This window comes from Mustelus asterias, unplaced genomic scaffold (genome assembly GCF_964213995.1).
Source record: "Mustelus asterias unplaced genomic scaffold, sMusAst1.hap1.1 HAP1_SCAFFOLD_1431, whole genome shotgun sequence".
NCBI classification, from domain to species: domain Eukaryota; kingdom Metazoa; phylum Chordata; class Chondrichthyes; order Carcharhiniformes; family Triakidae; genus Mustelus; species Mustelus asterias.
Window position 1 is genome coordinate 29,856 of NW_027591376.1, and position 22,464 is coordinate 52,319.

Here is a 22,464-nt window from a genome sequence, read left to right on the forward strand (position 1 = left end):
GAGAAGGAAAGGAGAGAGTGCAGAATGTAGTGTTACAGTCATAGCTAGGGTGTAGAGAAAGATCAACTTAATGCGAGGTAGGTCCATTCAAAAGTCTGACAGCAGCAGGGAAGAAGCTGTTCTTGAGTCGGTTGGTACGTGACCTCAGACTTTTGTTTCTTTTCCCGAAGGAAATAACTGGAAAAGAGAATGTCCGGGGTGTGTGGGGTCCTTAATTATGCTGGCTGCTTGGCCAGGGCAGCGGGAAGTGTAGACAGAGTCAATGGATGGGAGGCTAGTTTGCGTGATGGATTGGGCTACATTCACGACCTTTTGTAGTTCCTTGTGGCCTTGGGCAGAGCACGAGCCATACCAAGCTGTGATACAACCAGAAAGAATGCTTTCTATGGTACATCTGTAAAAGTTGGTGAGGGTTGAAGCTGACATGCCAAATTTCCTTAGTCTTCTGAGAAAGTAGAGGCATTGATGGGCTTTCTTAACTATAGTGTCGGCATTGGGGGGACCAGGACAGGTTGTTAGTGATCTGGACACCTAAAAACCTGAAGCTCTCGACCTTTTCTACTTCATCCCCATGTTCTCCTTTACGCTTCCTGAAGTCGACGACAATCTCCTTCGTTTTGTTGACATTGAGGGAGAGATTATTGTTGCCGCACCAGTTCACCAGATTCTCTATCTCATTCCTGTACTCTGTCTCATCATTGTTTGAGATCTGTCCCACTACGGTGGTGTCGTCAGCAAACTTGAAAATCGAGTTGGAGGGGAATTTGGCCGCATAGTTACAGGTGTATAAGGAGTATAGTAGGGGGCTGAGAACACAGCCTTGTGGGGCACCGGTGTTGAGGATGATCATGGAGGAGATGTTGTTGCCTATCCTTACTGATTGTGGTCTGTGAGTTAGGAAGTTCAGGATCCAGTCGCAAAGTGAGGCCACACCTGGAGTACTGTGTGCAGTTTTGGTGTCCTTATCTGAGGAAGGATTTGGTTGTATTACACCTTGCTGTAGAGGGAGTACAGTGATGGTTTACCAGGCTGATTCCTGAGGTGGCAGGTCTGTCATATGAGGAAAGACTAAGTCGGTTAGGATTATATTCACTGGAGTTTAGAAGAGTGAGAGGGGATCTCATAGAAACCTATAAAATTCCAACAGGGTTAGACAGGGTAGATTCAGAAAGAATGTTCCCAATGGTAAGGGAGTCCAGAACTAGGGGTCATAGTTTGAGGATAAGGGATAAACCATTTCGGACTGAAGTGAGGAGAAATTTCTTCACCCAGAGAGTGGTGAGTGTGTGGAATTCACTCCCACAGAAAGTAGTTGAGGACAAAATGTTGTGTGACTTCAAGAAGAAATTCGATATAGCTCTTGGGGCTAAAGGAATCAAGGGATATGGAAGGAAGGGGGGGAATCAGGATATTGAATTGGATGATCAGCCATGATCAGAATGAATGGTGGAGCAGGCTCGAAGGGCCGAATGGCCTCCTCCTGCTTCTAGTTTCTATGTTTCACATGGGACACGTTCTGGGTGTGTCATGCTGACTTGTGCAAAGGGGGAACTTGGCTGAGATTGAACACGATGGTGTAAAAGAACGAGAGTGTGAAACGCGGGCTGTTGTGCATCCTGTACATCAACGGGCAGCTTTCTGACTGGATGCCAAAGAGGGAGCAGCCGGATCTCTCAGGCTCAACTTAGTGAGGGATATGGTGATGTGCGCGTTAATGAACGGCAGTAAAACTTTATTGCAGCTGGAGAAATGACGCAGGTTAATTTGATGAATACTCCTGGCATTTCAGCCTCGCTGTCAGGAGTGTTCTTGACATTGCTCTGGTCACACCAATTAATTAAGGCCCTGACATCAGTGTGTCCTTCGCAGGGTGAATAAAACCAGCCGCTGACAGCGGACACCAGAGGATTCGAGTGAAGAAGTAACACAGACACAAGATGATACCAGCCACCTTCAAGCTCTGCGCAGCGATCTCTTACCAGCATTTCCGAACTCTAACAGGTAATTAGGAAGAGGAATTATTCCCATAGGTTTAAGTGGGAATGAACTGGTAGAACTAGTCTGCTGTAATCCATTATGATGTGCCAGGCGAATGCAGATTGTTGAAAGGGGCTGGGGAGGATTTGGAATTGACCTTGGGGTTTCAGCACTCAAAGAACTCGAAAACCAAAGGATTTTGGCACCACGAAATGTGGTTCGTGCTTTTAGAAAGTTTCCCTCTTTAAACCTGTGTGTTTTCTCCCACAGTCCAAAGATGTGCGGCACAGTGACACAGTGGTAAAGGGTGTCTACGCTGGCACAGTGGTTAGCACTGTTGCCTCACAGTGCCAGGGACCCGGGCTCAATTCCGGCCTTGGGTCACTATCTGTGTGGAGTTTGCACGTTCTCCCCGTGTCTGCGTGGGTTTCCTCCGGGTGCTCCGGTTTCCTCCCACTCTCTAAAGATGTGAAGGTTAGGTGGATTGGCCATGCTAAATTGTCCATTGGTGTCAAGGGGACTAGCTAGGGTAAATAGGGATAGGGCCTGGGTGGGATTGTTGTCGGTGCAGGCTCGATGGGCCAAATGGCCTCCTTCTGCACTGTAGGAATTCTATGATTCTATGTGGAGGTTAGATGGATTAGCCATGGTGAATGTGTGGGGGTTCGAGGGAGAGGATAAGATCTCTGTCAGAGATTCAGTGTAAATTCAATGGGCTGAATGGCCTCCTTCTGCACAATAGGGATTCTATGATTGTCATAGTGAGAAAGAAGTTAACATGAGCTTCCTTCCGTAAGCTGTTGTCACTTCCCATTCATTTGACAGTCGCTGCCAAGACTGTTCTTGTCATTCACGTCACTGAGCCGATGAGGTTTGCCTCTATCAGAGTGTATTTATCAATGTCCTACCACAAGGATTCTGAGTGACACTAACCGCTTGAGACATTGCGGATTCTCAGGGGGTTTGACAGGGTAGATGCTGAGAGGTTGTTTCCCCTTGTAGGAGAGTCGAGGATCAGAGGGCAGAATCTCAGAGTAAGGGGGTTACCCATTTAAAACAGGAATGGGAGGAATTTCTTCTCTCAGAGGGGAGTGAATCTGTGGAATGCTTTACCGCAGAGAGCTGTAGAGGCTGGGTCGTTAAGTATATTCAAGGCCGCAATAGACAGATTTTTAATCAGTAAGGGAATCAAGGATTATGGAGATAAGGAGGGAAAGCCGAATTAAGGATTATCACATCAGATCAATCATGATCTCATTGAATGACAGAGCAGACTCGATGGGCCGAATGGCCTAGTTCTGCTCCTACATCTTACAGTCTTATGCTTGTCAGGCTTTCAGCTGCCTCGCATCAATGTAGGAAATCTCCAACCGGTGGCACCTCTGCAACTCCCCAAAGACGAACCCCGGGACACCACAAGTTTATTTATTAGTGTCACAAGTAGGCTTACATTAACACAGCAATGAAGTTACTGTGAAAATCCCCTAGTCGCCACACTCCGGCGCCTGTTCGGGTCAATGCACCCTAACCAGCATGTCTTTCAGACTGTGGGAGGGAACTGGAGCACCCGGAGGAAACCCACGCAGACACAGGGAGAATGTTCAAACTCCGCACAGACAGTGACCCAAGCCGGGAATCGAACCCGGGTCCCTGGCGCTGTGAGGCAGCAGTGCTGACCACCGTGCCGCCACAGTGGACTCTTCAATATTTTTCTCCACTCCCTCAGCTCACTGTGACACAGAATATTGAACCGAGAAACCTTGCTGAGCTTTGGAAAGTGGAGTTTGGTCTATCCCACAACACTCCTTCAAATTGTTTGGCTATTTTAGGCAGGGAATAGATGGATACAGACCGTGTAGAGGCAAAAGGTCTCTAGTTTGGAAAGGCTTGGTGGGCCGAAGGGCCTGTTCCTCTGCTGTACTGTTCTTTGTTCTTTGGTTAATTATTAGAGCACCCGGTTCTCAGTTTTGTTTAAGCGTCACTTGGATGAGTAACCCCGTAAAGGGAACCAACGCAAGTCTGTGGCTGTAATTACCCAATGTCTTTGGTCTCAGCCAGTCCCCACTGGGCATTTGACAAGTGGCTCCCCTGAGGAAAGTATCAGGCTCCATACACTTCCCTGTGCTGGCTTGAATGTAGGTGGTTGCAAGTTAAATCTGATCCAGATCCTTAAATCAAGAAAAGAGGTTGGATTGAGTCGATAGGGAGGCGAATCTACTGTGTCTGGTGGGGAAATTCAGAATGGGTGGGTAATATATCTTACAGTCCAATCCAAGGCCACATAGGAATAAAATCTCAGAGCACTCCTACACTCGGAAGGGGAATGGAAACCTGGAACTCTTGCTTCCACTCCCAACGAAGCTGTGAGTGCTGGTGTCCACTGATACTTCCACGCGTTACATGAACAATTTTCTTCTTGATAAGGGTGTCAAGGGAGAGGGATCACATGGACTTGACAGACCGATCAGCCATAGTTTAATAATATGTTGGAATGGCTTGGGGAGAGGGGGGACTGAATGGCCTCCTCCTGTGCTAGTGTGTTTTCTTCAACATTAATTAAACTGCATTAAAGCTGGGATGATGTTGTCTCTTAACGCCCTCAAGGAAAGAAGGGGCCAGCAAAAACACAACCCACCTTACTGTCCCCTGGACAGGGCGGCACAGTGGCACAGTGCTTAGCACTGCTGTCTCACAGCGCCAGGGACCCAGGTTCAATTCTGGCCTCGGGTCGCTGTCTGTGTGGAGTTTGCACATTCTCCCCGTGAGCGCATGGGTTTCCTCCGGGTGCTCCAGTTTCCTCCCACAGTCCAAAGATGTGTAGGTTAGGTGGACGGCCATGCTACATTGCCCCTTAGTGTCATGGGGATTAGCTAGGGGAGATGTGTGGGGTTACGGGAATAGGGCCTGGGTGGGATTGTGGTTGGTACAGACTCGATGGGCCAAATTCCCACAGGGATTATATGATTGTATGGATAGGTAAATCCAGTTTGGGTGGTGTGATGTCACCCCATTATAGAAAGGATATTATTAAACTAGAAAGAGTGCAGAAGAGATTTACTAGGATGCTACCGTGACTTGATGGATTGAGTTATAAGGAGAGGCTGGATAGACTGGGACTTTTTTCTCTGGAGCATAGAAGGCTGAGGGGTGATTTTATAGAGGTCTATAAAATAATGAGGAGCACAGATCAGCTGGATAGTCAACACCTTTTTCCAAAGGTAGGGGAGTCTAAAACTAGAGGGCATTGGTTTAAGGTGAGAGGGGAGAGATACAGAAGGGTCCAGAGGGGCAATTTTTTCACACAGAGGATGGTGAGTGTCTGGAACAGTGTGATGTACAGTTCTCCAATCCAGTCCCATTGCCCTGACTGTGTAACACGCATCGTTATGTCAAAGGGGTGACCTTACTGGACAAGGGGGGTGCTCCACAATGTGACTGAGATTTTTTTTGGGGGGGGGGGGGGGGGGGGGAGGGTGGCGGGGGAAATGAGGAGATTGGAGTTGTTCCCTACTCGGTGATTGGGACGTTGCAGTGTTCACTGTCCTAGAGTGGCGGGATTTTTGGTTTAAGATTCCGTGCGTAAGGCGTAACCATTCTTCCTCGTCTTCTTGGTGTCCAGGTTTGAGACACTCAGCTGTGGCAGCCCTCGGACAGAAACTGAATCACATTCGACTGCAGCACCAAGGACCCAGCGCCTGGGTCAACCAGGTTCGCAGAAGGAGCTCTTTAATCAGTGAGTATGCACGCTTGGAATCCTTGGTGTTCACTCATGGTTTTACTGTTTCATTCATGGTTTTCGGATCCATTTTCAGTATTCCCCAAAGACAAAACTGATAAACTTGGAAATAAAAACTGGAAAAATAAACTTTGCAGAATGGATTGAGGTCTACAAAATTATGAGGCATTTTGATTTGATTTGATTTATTATTGTCACATGTATTAGTTTACAGTGAAAAGTATTGTTTCTTGCACGCTATACAAAGCATACCATTCATAGAGAAGGAGAGAGTGCAGAATGGAGTGTTACAGTCATAGCTCAGGTGTAGAGAAAGATCAGCTTGATGCAAGGTAAGTCCATTCAAAAGTCTGACAGCAGCAGGGAAGAAGCTGTTCTTGAGTCGGTTGGTACGTGACCTCAGACTTTTGTATCTTTTGTATCTTTTTCCCGACGGAAGAAGGTGGGAGAGAGAATGTCCGGGATACTTGGGGTCCTTAATGATGCTGGCAGACCACCAACCTTTTGGTTAACAGCCGAATGTACCGCAAGAAACTACAAAAGGTCGTGAATGTAGCCCAATCCATCACGCAAACCAGCCTCCCATCCATTGATTCTGTCTACACTTCCCGTTGCTTCAGCAAAGCATCCAGCATAATTAAGGACCCCATGCACCCAGGACATTCTCTCTTCCACCTTCTTCCTTCGGGAAAAAGATACAAAAGTCTGAGGTCACGTACCAACCGGCTCAAGAACAGCTTCTTCCCTGCTGCTGTCAGACTTTTGAATGGACTTCCCTCGCATTAAGTTGATCTTTCTCTACACCCTAGAAATGACTTGGAATACTGTGTACAGTTCTGGTCACCCTATTATGGAAAGGATATTATTAAACTAGAAAGAGTGCAGAAGAGATTTACTAGGATGCTACTGTGACTTGATGGATTGAGTTATAAGGAGAGGCTGGATAGACTGGGACTTTTTTCTCTGGAGCGTAGAAGGCTGAGGGGTGATCTTATAGAGGTCTATAAAATAATGAGGGGCACAGATCAGCTAGATAGTCAATATCTTTTCCCAAAGGTAGAGGAGCCTAAAACTAGAGGGCATTAGTTTAACGTGAGTGGGGAGAGATACAAAAGGGTCCAGAGGGGCAATGTTTTCACACAGAGTGGTGAGTGTCTGGAACAAGCTGCCAGAGGTAGTAGTAGAGGCAGGTACAATTTTGTCTTTTAAAGAGCATTTAAACAGTTACATGGGTACGATGGGTATGGAGAGATATGGGCCAAACGCAGGCAATTGGGATTAGCTTTGGGGTTTAAAAAAAAAGGGCGGCATGGACAAGTTGGGCCGAAGGGCCTGTTTCCATGCTGTAAACCTCTATGACTCTATGACTGTAACACTATATTCTGCACTCTCTCCTTTCCTTCTCTATGAACGGTATGCTTTGTCTGTATAGTGTGCAAGAAGCAATACTTTCCACTGTATACCAATACATGTGACAATAATAAATCAAAATCAAATCAAAGAATGCGCTCGCCAGACCTATTTCAGACCAAAGGTATGAAAAAGATTCACAAGAGACTGATACCAGGCACAGACGGGGTGATACCGAAGAAGGGAGATGGAAGAAGCTCAGAGTGGTTTCTCCAGGAAAGAGAAGACATGGAGGGTGGCCTGAAGGGCTGTGGACGCCAGGGACAAACTCCCACCGGCACAGGAGACCAAAACTGAGGGCAATAAATATAAGATGGTCATCAGTAAATCTGATAAAGAATTGAGGAGAGAGTTCTTTACCGAGGGAGGGAGTAGGGGGAAGGCGGATCGCGCTCCCACTGGGAGTAGTTGAGGTGAAGAGATGGATTGAAAGGGAAGCTGAATAAACACATGAGGGAGAAAGGAATGGAAGGATAGGGTGGTGGGGGAGGAGATGTAGAGGGAGGGGGCTTATATGGAGCAGAAACACCAGCAAGTTTGGGCTGAATGGCTGCTTTCCATTCGATACATTCTCTGTCAATAATTCGGGTGGCCAGATGATAATAACTTCACCAACGGGCTAGAGTGCTTCCGTTATAATCCACAGTAAGAATTTTCAACAGACTATAAGATACACGCTCAAAAAGAACAGGAATTTCAGGTCAACGTGAAAAGGGATGGGCAGTGGGTTGAATTGGATCATTCTTGTAAAGGGATAGCACAGACACAATTGGCCGAATAGCCTCCTCCCATGATGCAAGAGTTCAATGTCAAATTGCACTCCCATCCTATCCATTCTTATTTTTAATTTATTTTCATTTGTTTCACAAGTAAGGCTTACATTAACACTGCAATGAAGTTACTGTGAGAATCTCCTGGTCGCCACACTCCGGCGCCTGTTCGGGTACACTGAGGGAGAATTTAGCACGGCCAATGCACCTAACCCGCACGTCTTTCTGACTGTGGGAGGAAACGGGAGGAAACCCATGCAGACATGGGGAGAACGTGCAAACTCCACACAGACAGTGACCCAAGCCGGGAATCGAACCCAGGTCCCTGACGCTGTGAGGCAGCAGTGCTAACCACTGTGCCACCTCACGCCTTTGGACGCAGCGTTTCAGATAAGATACACGTTTAGTTTAGTTTATTTATTAGCATCACAAGTAGGCTTACATTAACACTCTGGCGCTTGTTCGGGTACACTGAGGGAGAATTTAGCACGGCCAATGCACCCGAACCGGCACGTCTTCCTGACTGTGGGAGGAAACCGGAGAACCCGGAGGAAACCCACGCAGACACGGGCAGAACGTGCAAACTCTACACAGACAGTGACCCGAGGCTGGGAATCGAACCCGGGTCCCTGGCGCTGTGAGGCAGCAGTGCTAACCACTGTGCCACCATAAAGGAAAATGTCAGGAGTAGGACTTGAACGCAACCACCCTGAGGAAAGGACCAGTATTCAGCAGGCTTACACAAGGAAAGGAATCACATTCCTTTGAGTCCGGCTCCTTAGACCACTCGGCCATCCTCCCATTGGTTTATTTTATTTCATTCATGAATTCGGTTGAGCTTGTTGAAGTTAGTTTGATCAGACAAGGAAGAATCATCAGTTTGGAAATCTGTGTCCTAATCAGTAGGAGACAACAGATGTAAAAATGGAACAATCCCAGATGGTGGATTTCCCATTTTGCTGTCCCAATAATGCGTCGGACACGAGGGTCCTACACTCGGACTGACTGTGCAGAGATGCTGGGGTACAGAGCACCAGCCCATCTTGCAACCTTGGATAATGCCGCTGATATTTCTATTCAGACCCGACCGAGTAAATGGGGGCGAACCATTCTTTTCTTCTCAAAGCCTGTCTTAAGCATTGTTTTATTTTGCTTTTTCTCTCTCCCCCTGCCACCTCCCTCTCTCCCCACTCCACAATGAGGTTGCCGACTTGAGGAGAAGCCGTATTCAGACGCAGAAATGGCTTACGTGAAACAGGGTGAGGAAGCTCTTCACAAATGCATCTCCATTCTTCGGGATGCAAGTGGGTGGAAGACAGAGATCGAGGCAGTAAGTTCTCTTCTCACATTCCGAATCCTAGAATCCCTACGGTGCAGGAGGAGGCCATTCGGCCCATCGAGCCTACATCAACCACAATCCTACCCAGGGCCTAGCCCCGTAACCCCATGCATTTACCCCAGCTAGTCCCCCTGACACAAAGGGGCAATTTAGCAACCTAACCCTGCACAGCTTCGGACTATGGGAGGGAACCGGAGCACCCGGAGGAAACCCACGCAGACGCGGGGAGAACGAGCAGACTCTACACAGACAGTGACCCAAGCCGGGAATCGAACCCGGGTCCCTGGCGCTGTGAGGCAGCAGTGCTGACCACTGTGCCACCGTGCCGCCCCATCAGCCAAGACCTTACCTTCAAGGAAGGGAATCAATCAAAGCAGGCAGCTGATGTTGCCTGGAAGATACAGCTGACTGCAATTGGAGGACAAAAAGTCACCACTCGTCAAAACCCCCGTGTTTACAGTGGAGAAAGTGGGCAAGAGACGTGAGATCTGTTAGGGACCAGACCAGAAACTCCTAAGAATATTATGCAGTGAGTCTAGACCCAAACTTTCATATTTGATTTTGGCATTAGGGTGAGCATAAGGTGTTTGACGCCAGGTACGATTCAAGTGACCCACTAGGGAGCTTTTATCAAACAAACTTTATTCAAGAACACAGAATAAACAAAAGAATTAGCATAACTTTTACCAATTAAAATATTTAAACATGACAAAGTATAATTCTTCACAACTATCCATCTCTATTGTTCCAATTTAAACAATGTCCCTATTGACATAAATCCCTTCTTCAGAATCAGTTAGCACCAAAAACCAATATGCTCCCATGGATGCTAGATTTCCAGCCTTTTAACACCTCTGGACAGAGATCCAGATAGATACCTGTCTTCTGACTCTCAGACAGCAGAATCTCAGAGTAAGAGACTTATTTCCTGGCAGAGTCCAGTCTCCAGCTTCAGAGAGGGGGGACAGGAGAGGGACTGCTCTCTCACAACTAGAAGCAGCATCTCAGCTTGAGTTCTCTGTGTAAGCCTAGCTCCACCCAATCACCTGATGTCAATCAGCCAAATCAAGCCCTGCTCTGCAAAGGCACAGGGGAAATCACTAAAATCAGCAGAACAGCATTAGTTCAGGTTAAAACAAACATTCTAGCAATTAGGAGCAATTATGCTGCTGCAGCAACAACAGAGGCTGCCGGGTACAGACCCAGCGGCACTGGTTAGAACAGACTGTTAAAACAGAAACAGGACTAAAATACATTTCTTAGAGGCACAGTATCATCACAGATGCAATGCCAAAGCAATAAATGTTCTGACAGCTGAATTAAACTTAACTTGTTCAGTGAACATTAGACAGAGAGAGAGAGAGAGCATCGACCCAAATGAACTGGTTCCCTTCACTCTGTTAAACCCTGGTTAGTGCCAGCCCTGTTTGAAAGGAGTAGAATGTGAATTTTGATGGAGAGAGTTGAGAGTCCCGTGTGGACCATACATTCCATCGCAGACCCCGCTCACTGGCCTCGTTCTGTGCTGTAAGTTCAATGTAATTCACTGGTCCTCAACATGTCCACATGTTGAATGAGAAGGTCTTGTGGCTCAGTGGGCTGCGTTCCCCACCTCTGAGCCAGAAGTTCCAAGTCAAAGTGCCACCCCCGGAGCCGTCGGTTCAAACAGGGTTAATGATCAGCCTTCTAACACTCGCTCACTATTCCCCAGAGAGGAAGAAGTGTGTGAAGATACCAAACAAACACTCGATAAAGTTGCCTCCTGTAACCACCACCCCCCTCACCCCTTGAATCATCGACCCAGTAAACCAGACATCAGGGGCTAGAGATCACTAGATCTATCCGATCATTCACGTCCAACATTGCAGAGCCTGTAAAGTGACACCACATTAATGGTGTATACCCATTAGGGATTTATGTCGATGGGGATATTGCTTAAGTTGGAACTAAAGAGATGGATAGTTGTTAAGAATTACACTGGGTGGAGCTAGGCTTACACAGAGAACCTCAAGCTTAGATGTTGCTTCGAGTTGTTAGAGAGCAGTCCCTCTCTTGTTCCCCCCCTCTGAAATTGGAGGCTGGAATCTACCAGGAAATAAGTCACTTTCCCTGAGATAATGAACCGGGAAATGAACCGGTGTTGAACAAGTGTTAGATTTGGTTGTGGGAGAGCACTTTGGAGATAGTGACCACAATTCGGTGTCTTTTGTTATTGCAATGGAGAGGGATAGGGCCGTACGGCAGGGCAAGGTTTACAATTGGGGGAGAGGTAATTATGATGCGATTAGGCAAGAATTAGGGGGCATAAGATGGGAACAGAAACTGTCAGGGAAAGGCACTAATGAAAAGTGGAACTTTTTCAAGGAACAAATACTGGGTGTCCTTGATAGGTATGTCCCTGTCAGACAGGGAGGAAATGGCCGAGTGAGGGAACCATGGTTCACGAAAGAGGTGGAATGTCTTGTGAAAAGGAAGAGGGAAGCTTATGTAGGGATGAGGAAACAAGGTTCAGATGGCTCGATTGAGGGTTACAAGTTAGCAAGGAATGAGCTGAAAAAGGGGTTTAGGAGAGCTAGGAGGGGACATGAGAAGTCCTTGGCGGGTCGGATCAAGGAAAACCCCAAGGCTTTTTACTCTTATGTGAGGAATAAAAGAATGACCAGGGTGAGGTTAGGGCCGGTCAAGGACAGTAGTGGGAACTTGTGTATGGAGTCAGTAGAGATAGGCAAGGTGATGAATGAATACTTTTCTTCAGTGTTCACCAAGGAGAGGGGCCATGTTTTTGAGGAAGAGAAGGTGTTACAGGCTAATAGGCTGGAGGAAATAGATGTTCGGAGGGAGAATGCCCTGGCAGTTTTGAATAAACTGAAGGTCGATAAGTCCCCTGGGCCTGATGAAATATATCCTAGGATTCTTTGGGAGGCAAGGGATGAGATTGCAGAGCCTTTGGTTTTGATCTTTGGGTCCTTACTGTCCACGGGGATGGTGCCAGAGGACTGGAGAGTGGCGAATGTTGTTCCTCTGTTTAAGAAAGGGAATAGAAATGACCCTGGTAATTATAGACCGGTTAGTCTTACTTCGGTGGTTGGTAAATTGATGGAAAAGGTCGTTAGGGATGGGATTTACGACCATTTAGAAAGATGCGGATTAATCCGGGATAGTCAGCACGGATTCGTGAAGGGCAAGTCGTGCCTCACAAATTTGATTGAATTTTTTGAGGAGGTGACTAAGTGTGTTGATGAAGGTAGGGCAGTTGATGTCATATACATGGATTTTAGTAAGGCGTTTGATAAGGTCCCCCCCATGGTTGGCTTATGATGAAAGTAAGGAGGTGTGGGATAGAGGGAAAGTTGGCCGATTGGATAGGTAACTGGCTATCTGATCGAAGACAGAGGGTGGTGGTGGATGGAAAATTTTTGGACTGGAGGCAGGTTGCTAGCGGAGTGCCACAGGGATCAGTGCTTGGTCCTCTGCTCTTTGTGATTTTTATTAATGACTTAGAGGAGGGGGCTGAAGGGTGGATCAGTAAATTTGCTGATGACACCAAGATTGGTGGAGTAGTGGATGAGATGGAGGGCTGTTGTAGGCTGCAAAGAGACATAGATAGGATGCAAAGCTGGGCTGAAAAATGGCAAATGGAGTTTAACCCTGATAAATGTGAGGTGATTCATTTTGGTAGGACTAATTTAAATGTGGATTACAGGGTCAAAGGTAGGGTTCTGAAGACTGTGGAGGAACAGAGAGATCTTGGGGTCCATATCCACAGATCTCTAAAGGTTGCCACTCAAGTGGATAGAGCTGTGAAGAAGGTCTATAGTGTGTTAGCTTTTATTAACAGGGGGTTGGAGTTTAAGAGCCGTGGGGTTATGCTGCAACTGTACAGGACCTTGGTGAGACCACATTTGGAATATTGTGTGCAGTTCTGGTCACCTCACTATAAGAAGGATGTGGAAGCGCTGGAAAGAGTGCAGAGGAGATTTACCAGGATGCTGCCTGGTTTGGAGGGTAGGTCTTATGAGGAAAGGTTGAGGGAGCTAGGGCTGTTCTCTCTGGAGATGAGGAGGCTGAGGGGAGACTTAATAGAGGTTTATAAAATGATGAAGGGGATAGATAGAGTGAACGTTCAAAGACTATTTCCTCGGGTGGATGGAGCTATTACAAGGAGGCATAACTATAGGGTTCATGGTGGGAGATATAGGAAGGATATCAGAGGCAGGTTCTTTATGCAGAGAGTGGTTGGGGTGTGGAATGGACTGCCTGCAGTGATAGTGGAGTCAGACACTTTAGGAACATTTAAGCGGTTATTGGATAGGCACATGGAGCACACCAGGATGATAGGGAGTGGGATAGCTTGATCTTGGTTTCAGATAAAGCTCGGCACAACATCGTGGGCCGAGGGGCCTGTTCTGTGCTGTACTGTTCTATAAGGCTGTTTGAAAGCCAGAAGACAGGTGTCCACCTGGATCTCTGACCAGAGGGGTTAAAAGAATTACACTTTGTCATCTCTAAGTATTTTAATTAGTAAAAGTTACAGCTTCTCCCCACGGACACTCATGGTGTACGAGGGAAGAAGCTCTCATGAAGCCATCTCCTCTCTCACCAATCCAGTCAGAAGGTCGGGGCATACATTCCCTTTCTCACACAAAGCGTAGTCGTGATCTGAAACCCACTCATCCATTATGGGTGCGGACACAATTGGAGTTTGAGAGAGTTCCGGGAAGGCAGGGATATGGGAAATAAGGCAGGCAATTAGAGTTGAAGCAACCAATGGTGATGTAATGGAATGGTGGAGCAGGCTAGAGGGGCTGAACGGCCCTTCCTTGTCATTATGCTTTAATTAAGTGAAGAATCTGACGTGTTGAATTTTTAACAGGCCAATGGTGATAAAGTGGTGAGCAAAATGCTTCCAGATATTGGCAAAGTATTCAAGCTCGAGGTGGTGATGGACAAGCCGTCTGAACTTCTCTACAGCGAACTGTTTGACAAGATTGAGCAAATGGGAGAGTGGAACCCAAATGTTAAAGAGGTGAAGGTAAGATCTGACACCAGGGCACCTGTAACACCCACTGAACCAGGTCTGATATTTGATTTGATTTGATTTATTATTGTCACATATATTGTCACAGTAACTTCATTACAGTAATAATGTAAGCCTACTTGTGACTAATAAATAAATATAGTATACAGTGAAAAGTATTGTTTCTTGCGCGCTATACAAAGCATACCGCACATCGAGAAGGAAACACAACAGTGCAGAATGTAGTGTTAGTCTTAGCTAGTATGAAGAGAAAGATAAGCTTAATGCGAGGTAGATCCATTCAAAAGTCTGATGGCAGCAGGAAAGAAGCTGTTCTTGAGTCCATGACCTCAGACTTTTGTAACTTTTTCCCAACGGAAGAAGGTGGAAGACAGAATGTCCTGGGTGCGTGGGGTCCTTAATTGTGCTGGCTGCTTTGACGAGGCAGCAGGAAGTGTAGACAGAGTCAATGGATGGGAGGCTGGTTTGCGTGATGGATTGGGCTACATTCACAACCTTTCGTAGTTCCTTGCGGTCTTGGACAGAGCGGGAGCCCCATACCGAGCTGTGATACAACCAGAAAGAATGCTTTCTATGGTGCATCTGTAAATGTTGGTGAGAGTCATAGCGGACATTCCAAATTTCCTTGGTCTTCTGAGAAAGTTCTGATATAACGTTTCATGCTTCAACATTCCAATGGGGATCCAATTAAGCCCACCACGACTTGCAAAACAGACAACCAAAGCAAAGTTGCAGTGAGGTTCAGCCCGAGTGCTGGGATCAATGTGTCAGAGCTTGAGCACAAGAATCCCCAGGCCGCCACTCCGGTGTGACACTGAGGGAGTGCTGCACTGCCAGAGCGCTGGTCTTACAGATTAGATGTCTGCTGAGGTGGGTGGAAATGATTGCGCGGCCACCACTGGGGAGCTCCCCCCGGTGTGCTGGACAATATTTATCCCTCGGTCAAACATCAACAAAAAGGCAGTTTCAGCCGGCCATTACCGCATTGCCGTTTAGTGGGATCTTGCTGTGTATAAATTGGCTGCTGCCTTTCCTCAGTTACAACAGTGACCACACTCCTGAAGTACCTCGCGTGCCATGAGGATTGTGAGGTGGCTGTGTAATGTGCAGTGTAAGTGTCTGTCTGTCCATTCTTTCCAATCATTTTGATTCACAAGTTTGTCTCAATCGTCAAAGGTCCAAAGTGGAAGTACAAATGGACTTCATAGCCAGGTTTTTGCTGCTGAAACAATGTACCGCCCGTGGGTTGTACAGTTTAAATTGGGGACTGAAGGGATACAGGCATACCAGATATACTTTGGAGAGTGTTTCTAAAGAGCAGGACACCACTCCAGGGCCAACAGGAATGGACAATAAAAGCTGCCCTTGGTAGCGACAGCCAGATCGGCAGAATTAATTTCTTTTAAAACCTGACTTTCCCAATTTTCATTTGATGTTTTGTCCTCCTCTGGTCCCACCTTGCTCCCAATTCCCTCACTGCCCGTCCCATATAGTTGAAAGTTTTTTTTTAAGTTTTAAAGTTTCAAGTTTATTTATTTGTCACAAGTAGGTTGACATTAACACTGCAATGAAGTTACTGTGAAAATCCCCTAGTCGCTACACTCGGCGCCTGTTTGGGTACATTGAGGAAGAATTTAGCATGGCCAATGCACCGAACCAGCACGTCTTTCGGACTGTGGGAGGAAACGGGAGCACCCGGAAGTAACCCACTTGGACACGGGGAGAACGTGCAGACTCTACACAGACAGTGACCCAAACTGGGAATCGAACTCGGCTCCCTGGCATTGTAAGGCAGCAGTGCTTTGGGGAGCAGATTTAGGACTGAGTTGAGGAGGAACTTCTTCACCCAAAGGGTTGTGAATCTGTGGAATTCCCTGCCCCGTGAAGCAGTTGAGGCTACCTCGTTGAATGAAGGCAAGGATCGATAAATTTTTGAACAGTAACGGAATTAAAGGTTATGGTGAGCGGGCGGGTAAGTGGAGCTGAGTCCACAAAAAGATCCGCCATGATCTTATTGAATGGCGGGGCAGGCTCGAGGGGCCAGATGGCCTACTCCTGCTCCTAGTTCTTATGCTCTACCCACTGTGCCATGGTGCTGCCATGGAGCTATTTGTTGGATATAGAGAGCTGTTAGATTATCGAGCTATTATATAACTATAGTGTTATTTATTGGTGAGACATGGCACTGTTAGATTTTTAGATCTTTCAGGGAGCTGCGAATCCACAGCAACTCCTGTAAACATTGTTCTGCAAAAGAAGTCTCAGTTTTAATTTCCATTCAAAGCTGATTGCTGTAACTCTGAGATCCGGACTGCAAGCTCACTGGGTGAATTCCACCAGTCAGACAGGACCTTCAGAAAGAAGGCAAGGGCCAGGTTAAGGAGAGATTTAATACAGGCGGTCAAAATTATGTTGGGTTTAGACCACAAGACCATAAGATGTAGGGAGCAGAATTAGGCCATTCAGCCCATCGAGTCTACTCCGCCATTCGATCATGGCTGATATTTTTCTCATCCCCATTCTCCTGCCTTCTCCCCATAACCCTTGATATCCTTACCAATCAAGAACCTATCTATCTCTGTCTTAAAGACACTCAATGACCTGGCCTCCACAGCCTTCTGTGGCAAAGAGTTCCACAGATTCACCACTCTCTGGCTGAAGAAATTCCTCCTCATCTCGATTCTAAATCATAGAATCCCTACAGTGCAGAAGGAGGCCATTCAGCCCATCGAGTCTGCACTGACCACAATCCCATCCAGGCCCTCTTCCCGTAACCCCATATATTTACTCTGCTAATCCACCTGACACTTGGGGCAATTTATCATGGCCAATCCATCTAACCTGCACATCTTTGGAGTGTGGGAGGAAACCCACGCAGACACGGGGAGAATGTGCAAACTCCATATAGACAGTGACCCAAGGCCGGAATTGAACTCGGGTCCCTGGCGCTGTGAGGCAGAAGTGCTAACCACTGTGCCACCGTGTCGCCCAAGAGTCATCCCTTTACTCTGAGGCTATGCCCTCGGATCCTAGTCTCTCCTACTAATGGACACACCTTCCCCCACGTCCACTCTATCCGGGCCTTTCAGTATTCTGAAAGCAGGGAGGGTAATTTCATCCTCTTCACTCACGGAAACTGAAATTTTCAGATCCTGAAGAAGATCAACAAGGAGACGATGGTGACCCACGAGGTATCTGCTAAGACCGCGGGTAACATCGTCAGCCCGAGGGACTTTGTGAGTGTGCGCTACTCCAAGAGACGAGGCTCGACCTGCTTCCTGGCCGGGATGTCCACCCACTGTGACATGATGCCCAAACAGGACGGTTTCATCAGGTAAAACACCAACCTTCTCATCCCAGGGGATTGGGACAGATTGGGAAGCCTTTTCATGGTTCTTAATGACTAAATTAAACAGACAACACTAAAAATTCTACAAATTACACCCCCCCCCCACCACCTCCCTTGTATGCTGTGGCTTTTCAAGTGCTCATCTGAATCATAGAATCCCTATGGTGCAGAAGGAGACCATTCAGCCCATCAATCCTGCACTAACAACATTCTCACCCCATTTTATCCCCATTTTACCCTGCTAATTCCCCTGACAATTTAGCCTGGCCAATCCCCCTAACCTGCACGTCTGTGCACTGTGGGAGGGAACCAGAGCATCCGGAGGAAACCCACGCAGATACGGGGAGAACGTGCAGCTTCCACACAGCCGGTCACCCCGAGGCTGGAATTGAACCCTGGCACTGTGAGGCAGCAGTGCCAAGTACTGTGCCACTGTGCCACCCCTTGCCTTAAAAGTTGAATGTTCCCGCGTCTCCCGCTCTTTCAGGCAATGAGTTCCAGATTCCCACCACCCTCTGCGTGAAAACATTTTACGTCAAATCCCCTCTAAATCATAGAATAGAATCCCTAGAGTGCAGAAGGAGGCCATTCGGCCCATTGAGTCTGTATCAATCACAATCCCACCCAGGCCCTATCCCCGTAACCCCACATATTTACTCTGCTAATCCCCCTGACACTAGGGTTAATTTAGCACGGTCAATCAACCTAACCCACACACCTATGGTGTGGGAGGAAACCAGAGCACCCGGGGGAAACCCACGCAAACACGGGGAGAACGTGCAGACTCCGCACAGACAGTGACCCAAGCCGGGATTCGAACTGGCGCTGTGAGGCAGCAGTGCTAACTGCTGCCCTAAATCCCCTGCTCCTTGCCTTAAGTCTATGCCCCCTGGTTATTAACCACTCTTCTAAGGGGAACGGTTTCTCCCTATCTCCATCATATCTACCTTAAGTGCCTTTAGATCATTTGCCCAATCATCTTCCAGCGTGGCTTTAAAAATGCTCCTGTGATGTGTTTTGGGATGTTTCACTGTGTTAAAGACTCAGTCTAAATGTATCTTGTCAGTTGGAGGATACATGAAGTATAAATGGTGATTGAGGTAAGGACGTTAGGACGCAATGCAACGTGCAAGAAAAGCTCGTTGTACAAGTCCTCATCCTCAGTGAGGCGACTTCTCCAATCCTCTCCCACATTCTCCTGCGTGTTGTTTGGTTCCTGTACAAGTGTGTTACTTTGCAACCTGCCGTGGAAATGTATTGACATGCCTTGTTCTGCCTGCAGGGCTGAGAATGGACCCACTTGCATTGTCCTTCGTCCTTCTGCTGACAACCCCAACAAGACCAAGTTCACGTGGCTCCTCAGTATTGATCTGAAGGTAAGGCAGCTTAAGATGGCAGGATGACACTTCAGGGGGTTGATTTGAGCACCCATGTGCAGACCTTTGACCTCTCCAGGAACTGAACAGTGGGCACACGCAGGAGATGTATAGTTGGCTGATGCAAACGATACTATTTTCAGCAAGATTGCAGGATTAGTCAAGGCAGCCTGGTCCTGGATTATAGGTTTTCAATATTAACCTACATGTGAATGAAACGTCACCAGTTGACATGACAAAACTTTGCATGGGTGACAAAAAGTTCTGAGCTTAACTCATGAAGTCACATTGAAATAGTGGAAAGAGCTCAAACAACAATTGATTCCTGTCTTGGAGAGATCCTTGCCCAGAGCAACCCCTGCACCAACCCGGCAGACAATTCCCAGTCTCCGATCAGGCTTTTACAGTTAACAGGGTTCGCATCTTCAAATGAATCATGGGAGCTGACAAGGAATGAAGAGTGTGCAGAATGGGGCTCAATTGATGAGCTGGGCTTGAGTTTGAGGTGGGGGAAAGAGGGGAAAGGTAGGGAATGACGCAAGGATTTGGAGGGTTCCATCTGGAGAAGATGTCTCCATGTGGTTTGTATTTCTTTGAAGATTAGAGGATAATCTGATTGATTAAGCAATGAAGATGAGTTGATGAGGTAGGTGCAGAGAACCGATCTGCCCTGGTGGGTGAGATTGAGTACAAGAGGAGAACCTCTTCAAATAAAGAACAAGGCCATTCAGGAGAGAAACCTGGAGCTCCATGAAGTATCCTTGGAGAACTGCAGCGTCCCAGGCCAAAAATGAATTTTGTAGGTTGCAATATGAAGGATATGGAGCGCCTGTGATGAGGTGGAGTTGAGGGATAAGAGCAGCCATGATCAGACGACACAGCAGAACATTCTAGTATAGGACTTAATGGCCCGCTCCTGTTTCTAAAGTTATTCTCCCCACCCGCCGCCCCCCCCCATAATAAAAGTCACCTGTATTTGCTCAAGGTTTCACTAAAAGTGGGTCACTTCCTCAGAAAGTTGAGCAGGACCTGAACAATATTCCAACTACCTCTAACCTCACAGAAACATGGCCCAGTGAAGTTACCTATTCAGACTGAAGCTTAAGGCACTCTCCCTGCAGTCTGTTGTACAAACTCCTGGCTACAAGCATCAGAAGCCAACATGACACAGCAGTGAACAGTCACACATACCAATGGGCTGTGCAATATTTTATTAAGCACTAAAGTTTATTTATTAATGTCACAAGTAAGGCTTACATTGACACTGCAATGAAGTTACTGTGAAAATCCCCCAGTCACCACACACTGACGCCTGTTCGGGGACACTGAGGGAGAATTTAGCACGGTCAATGCACCCAACCAGCACATCTTTCAGAAAGAAACTGGAGCACCGGGAGGAAACCCAACCAGACACGGGGAGAACGTGCAGAATCACAGGCAGTTACTCAAGCCGGGAATTAGACCTGGGTCTCTGGCGCTATAAGGCAGCAGAGCTAACCACTGTGCTGCCCCTATTAATCCCCATGACGAAAGTGTAAGGTAACCAAACATGTCAGCCTCGGGAACAAGAGAACATGCAAACCATCTCTAGCCATGGTGACCAGTCTTGGACAAGATGGTGTTCTCTCTGAGTCCCGAGCAGGGCTACGTGGAAACAGCAGGGGAGTGGGACTAACTGGTACATTTGGACTCCTGTGTCGTCTAACTGAAACACAGAAAATAGAAACTAGGGTAGGCCATTCGGCCCATCGAGCCTGCTCCACCATTCAATGCGACCATGGCTGATACTCTACCTCAATGCCATACTCCCACTCTCTCCCCGTACCCCTCAATGCCTTTACAGTCCGAAAATCTATTTCCTTCTTGAAATGTGTTCAGTGACTTGGCCTCCACAGCTTTCTGTGGTGGAGAATTCCACAGGTTCACCACCCTCTGAGTGAAGAAGTTCCTCCTCATCCCCATCCTAAACAACCTGCTGTATGCTGAAACTGACATGTAAGAAAGATGATAGCACGCAAACGCTTGGCGCCCTTTTCCCCTGTCGTTTTGTTGAGGGGAAGGTTTTTGCTGTAATATCTGACTGGTTAAATGACTTTACTCTTCGACTGTTTTAGGGATGGCTGCCAAAGTCCCTCATCGACCAAGTTCTTTCTCAAAGCCAAGCGAACTTTGCTCAGCACCTCCGCCGTCGCATGGACTCCAGCAGTGCAGTCCCCAGTTGCTGAAGCTCCATTCACCATTTGTGGGGATTATCTCTGATCAGCATCCCATCTCGACACAGGACTTTTTCTTTTTAATCAGAAGCGTGACCTGGCCTCAAAAAAGAAAAGCATCCATTTTGCGACCAGTGTGAATGACCCTCTTGAAGGAGAGAAAGGAACCCCCAACCTCAGACATCTTAAACTTTTCCAAAGCCAGTGCTTGATCCAAGGCACTGTTCCGAACGGTTTTGTGCATTAGTCTTGTACCAATTCAAGGCAAAGGGTGGTGAGTGTCTGGAACAAGGTGCCAGAGGTAGTGATAGAGGTAGTAGTAGAGGCAGGTACAATTTTGTCTTTTAAAAAGCATTTAGACAGTTACATGGGTAAAATGGGTCTAGAGGGATATGGGCCAAATGCGGGCAATTGGGATTAGTTTAGGGGTTTTAAAAAAAAGGTGGCATGGACAAGTTGGGCTGAAGGGCCTGTTTCCATGCTGTAAACCTCTATAACTCTATGACTCTTTCAGCGATGGGTCAATAAAATATTTTGGGTCTGCGTTGGTGTTTCCAGGTCACGTGTAAAAACGGATGACAGCCTGAAAACCTCCTCCCTCTACCCCTCTCCCTTTGCTTCAGATTTCTGCCAGCCTCTTTTTCATTGGCCACACCAGTCCCATGTGGATCGAGGACACTCAGATTGTGCACGTACCAGACACCAGTATTTGCCGCAGGGTTGAGTCCACCAGGACACCTGATCCACGCCAGCCAAAGACTTGCTGTACAATTCTTTAAAACTGGCAAAAAATAAAGTTTTGATAGCGGTGAGATTGAAAACCTTTTACCCTCTTTGTGCAGAATTGCCTTAAATCTAAATAACTAGCAGGCCCCCCCCCCCCCCCATCACTTTCATCAAGCAGACATTACATTGCTGATACCAGACAGGTCTTTGCCACGTCAACGGCTGAGGTGTGTGGCTTACAATTCCTCAGAATCCAAAGACAAACAAGACAAACTCCTGTCTGTGCTCAGCACACGGCCACGAGGAGGGAACATTTCATATTGCTGTTTCAAAAACAGGAAGTGCTGGAAAAGCTAGCTCGTCTGGCAGCATCAGTCCAAAGATGTGCAGGCTAGGTGGATTGGCCGTGCTACATTCGTGTCCCAGGATAGGGGGATTAGCGGGGTAAATGCGTGGGACTACAAGTTAAAGTCCAACAGGTTTATTTGGTAGTACAAGCTTTTGGAGCACTACCCCTTCATCAGGATGAA

General features: G+C 47.2%; 1 protein-coding gene across 1 annotated transcript; it reads left to right on the forward strand.

Annotated features, from left to right (window-relative positions):
• The first annotated feature begins 1,937 nt into the window (after positions 1-1,937).
• Positions 1,938-21,220, forward strand: star (steroidogenic acute regulatory protein). The gene is made up of 7 exons (XM_078206317.1): positions 1,938-2,001; positions 5,597-5,710; positions 9,096-9,223; positions 14,106-14,264; positions 17,420-17,604; positions 18,902-18,995; positions 21,110-21,220. Exons 1-7 carry the CDS (start codon positions 1,938-1,940, stop codon positions 21,218-21,220), a joined length of 855 nt encoding a protein of 284 aa, XP_078062443.1.
• Positions 21,221-22,464: the final 1,244 nt, after the last annotated feature.

Coding starts and splice junctions, on each gene's coding strand:
- star (XM_078206317.1), top strand. CDS start 1,938: ATGATACCAGCCACCTTCAAGCTCTGCGCAGCGATCTCTTACCAGCAT. Junction 14,265..17,419: donor CAAATGTTAAAGAGGTGAAG/GTAAGATCTGAC, acceptor TGAAATTTTCAG/ATCCTGAAGAAGATCAACAA. Junction 18,996..21,109: donor TCCTCAGTATTGATCTGAAG/GTAAGGCAGCTT, acceptor CGACTGTTTTAG/GGATGGCTGCCAAAGTCCCT.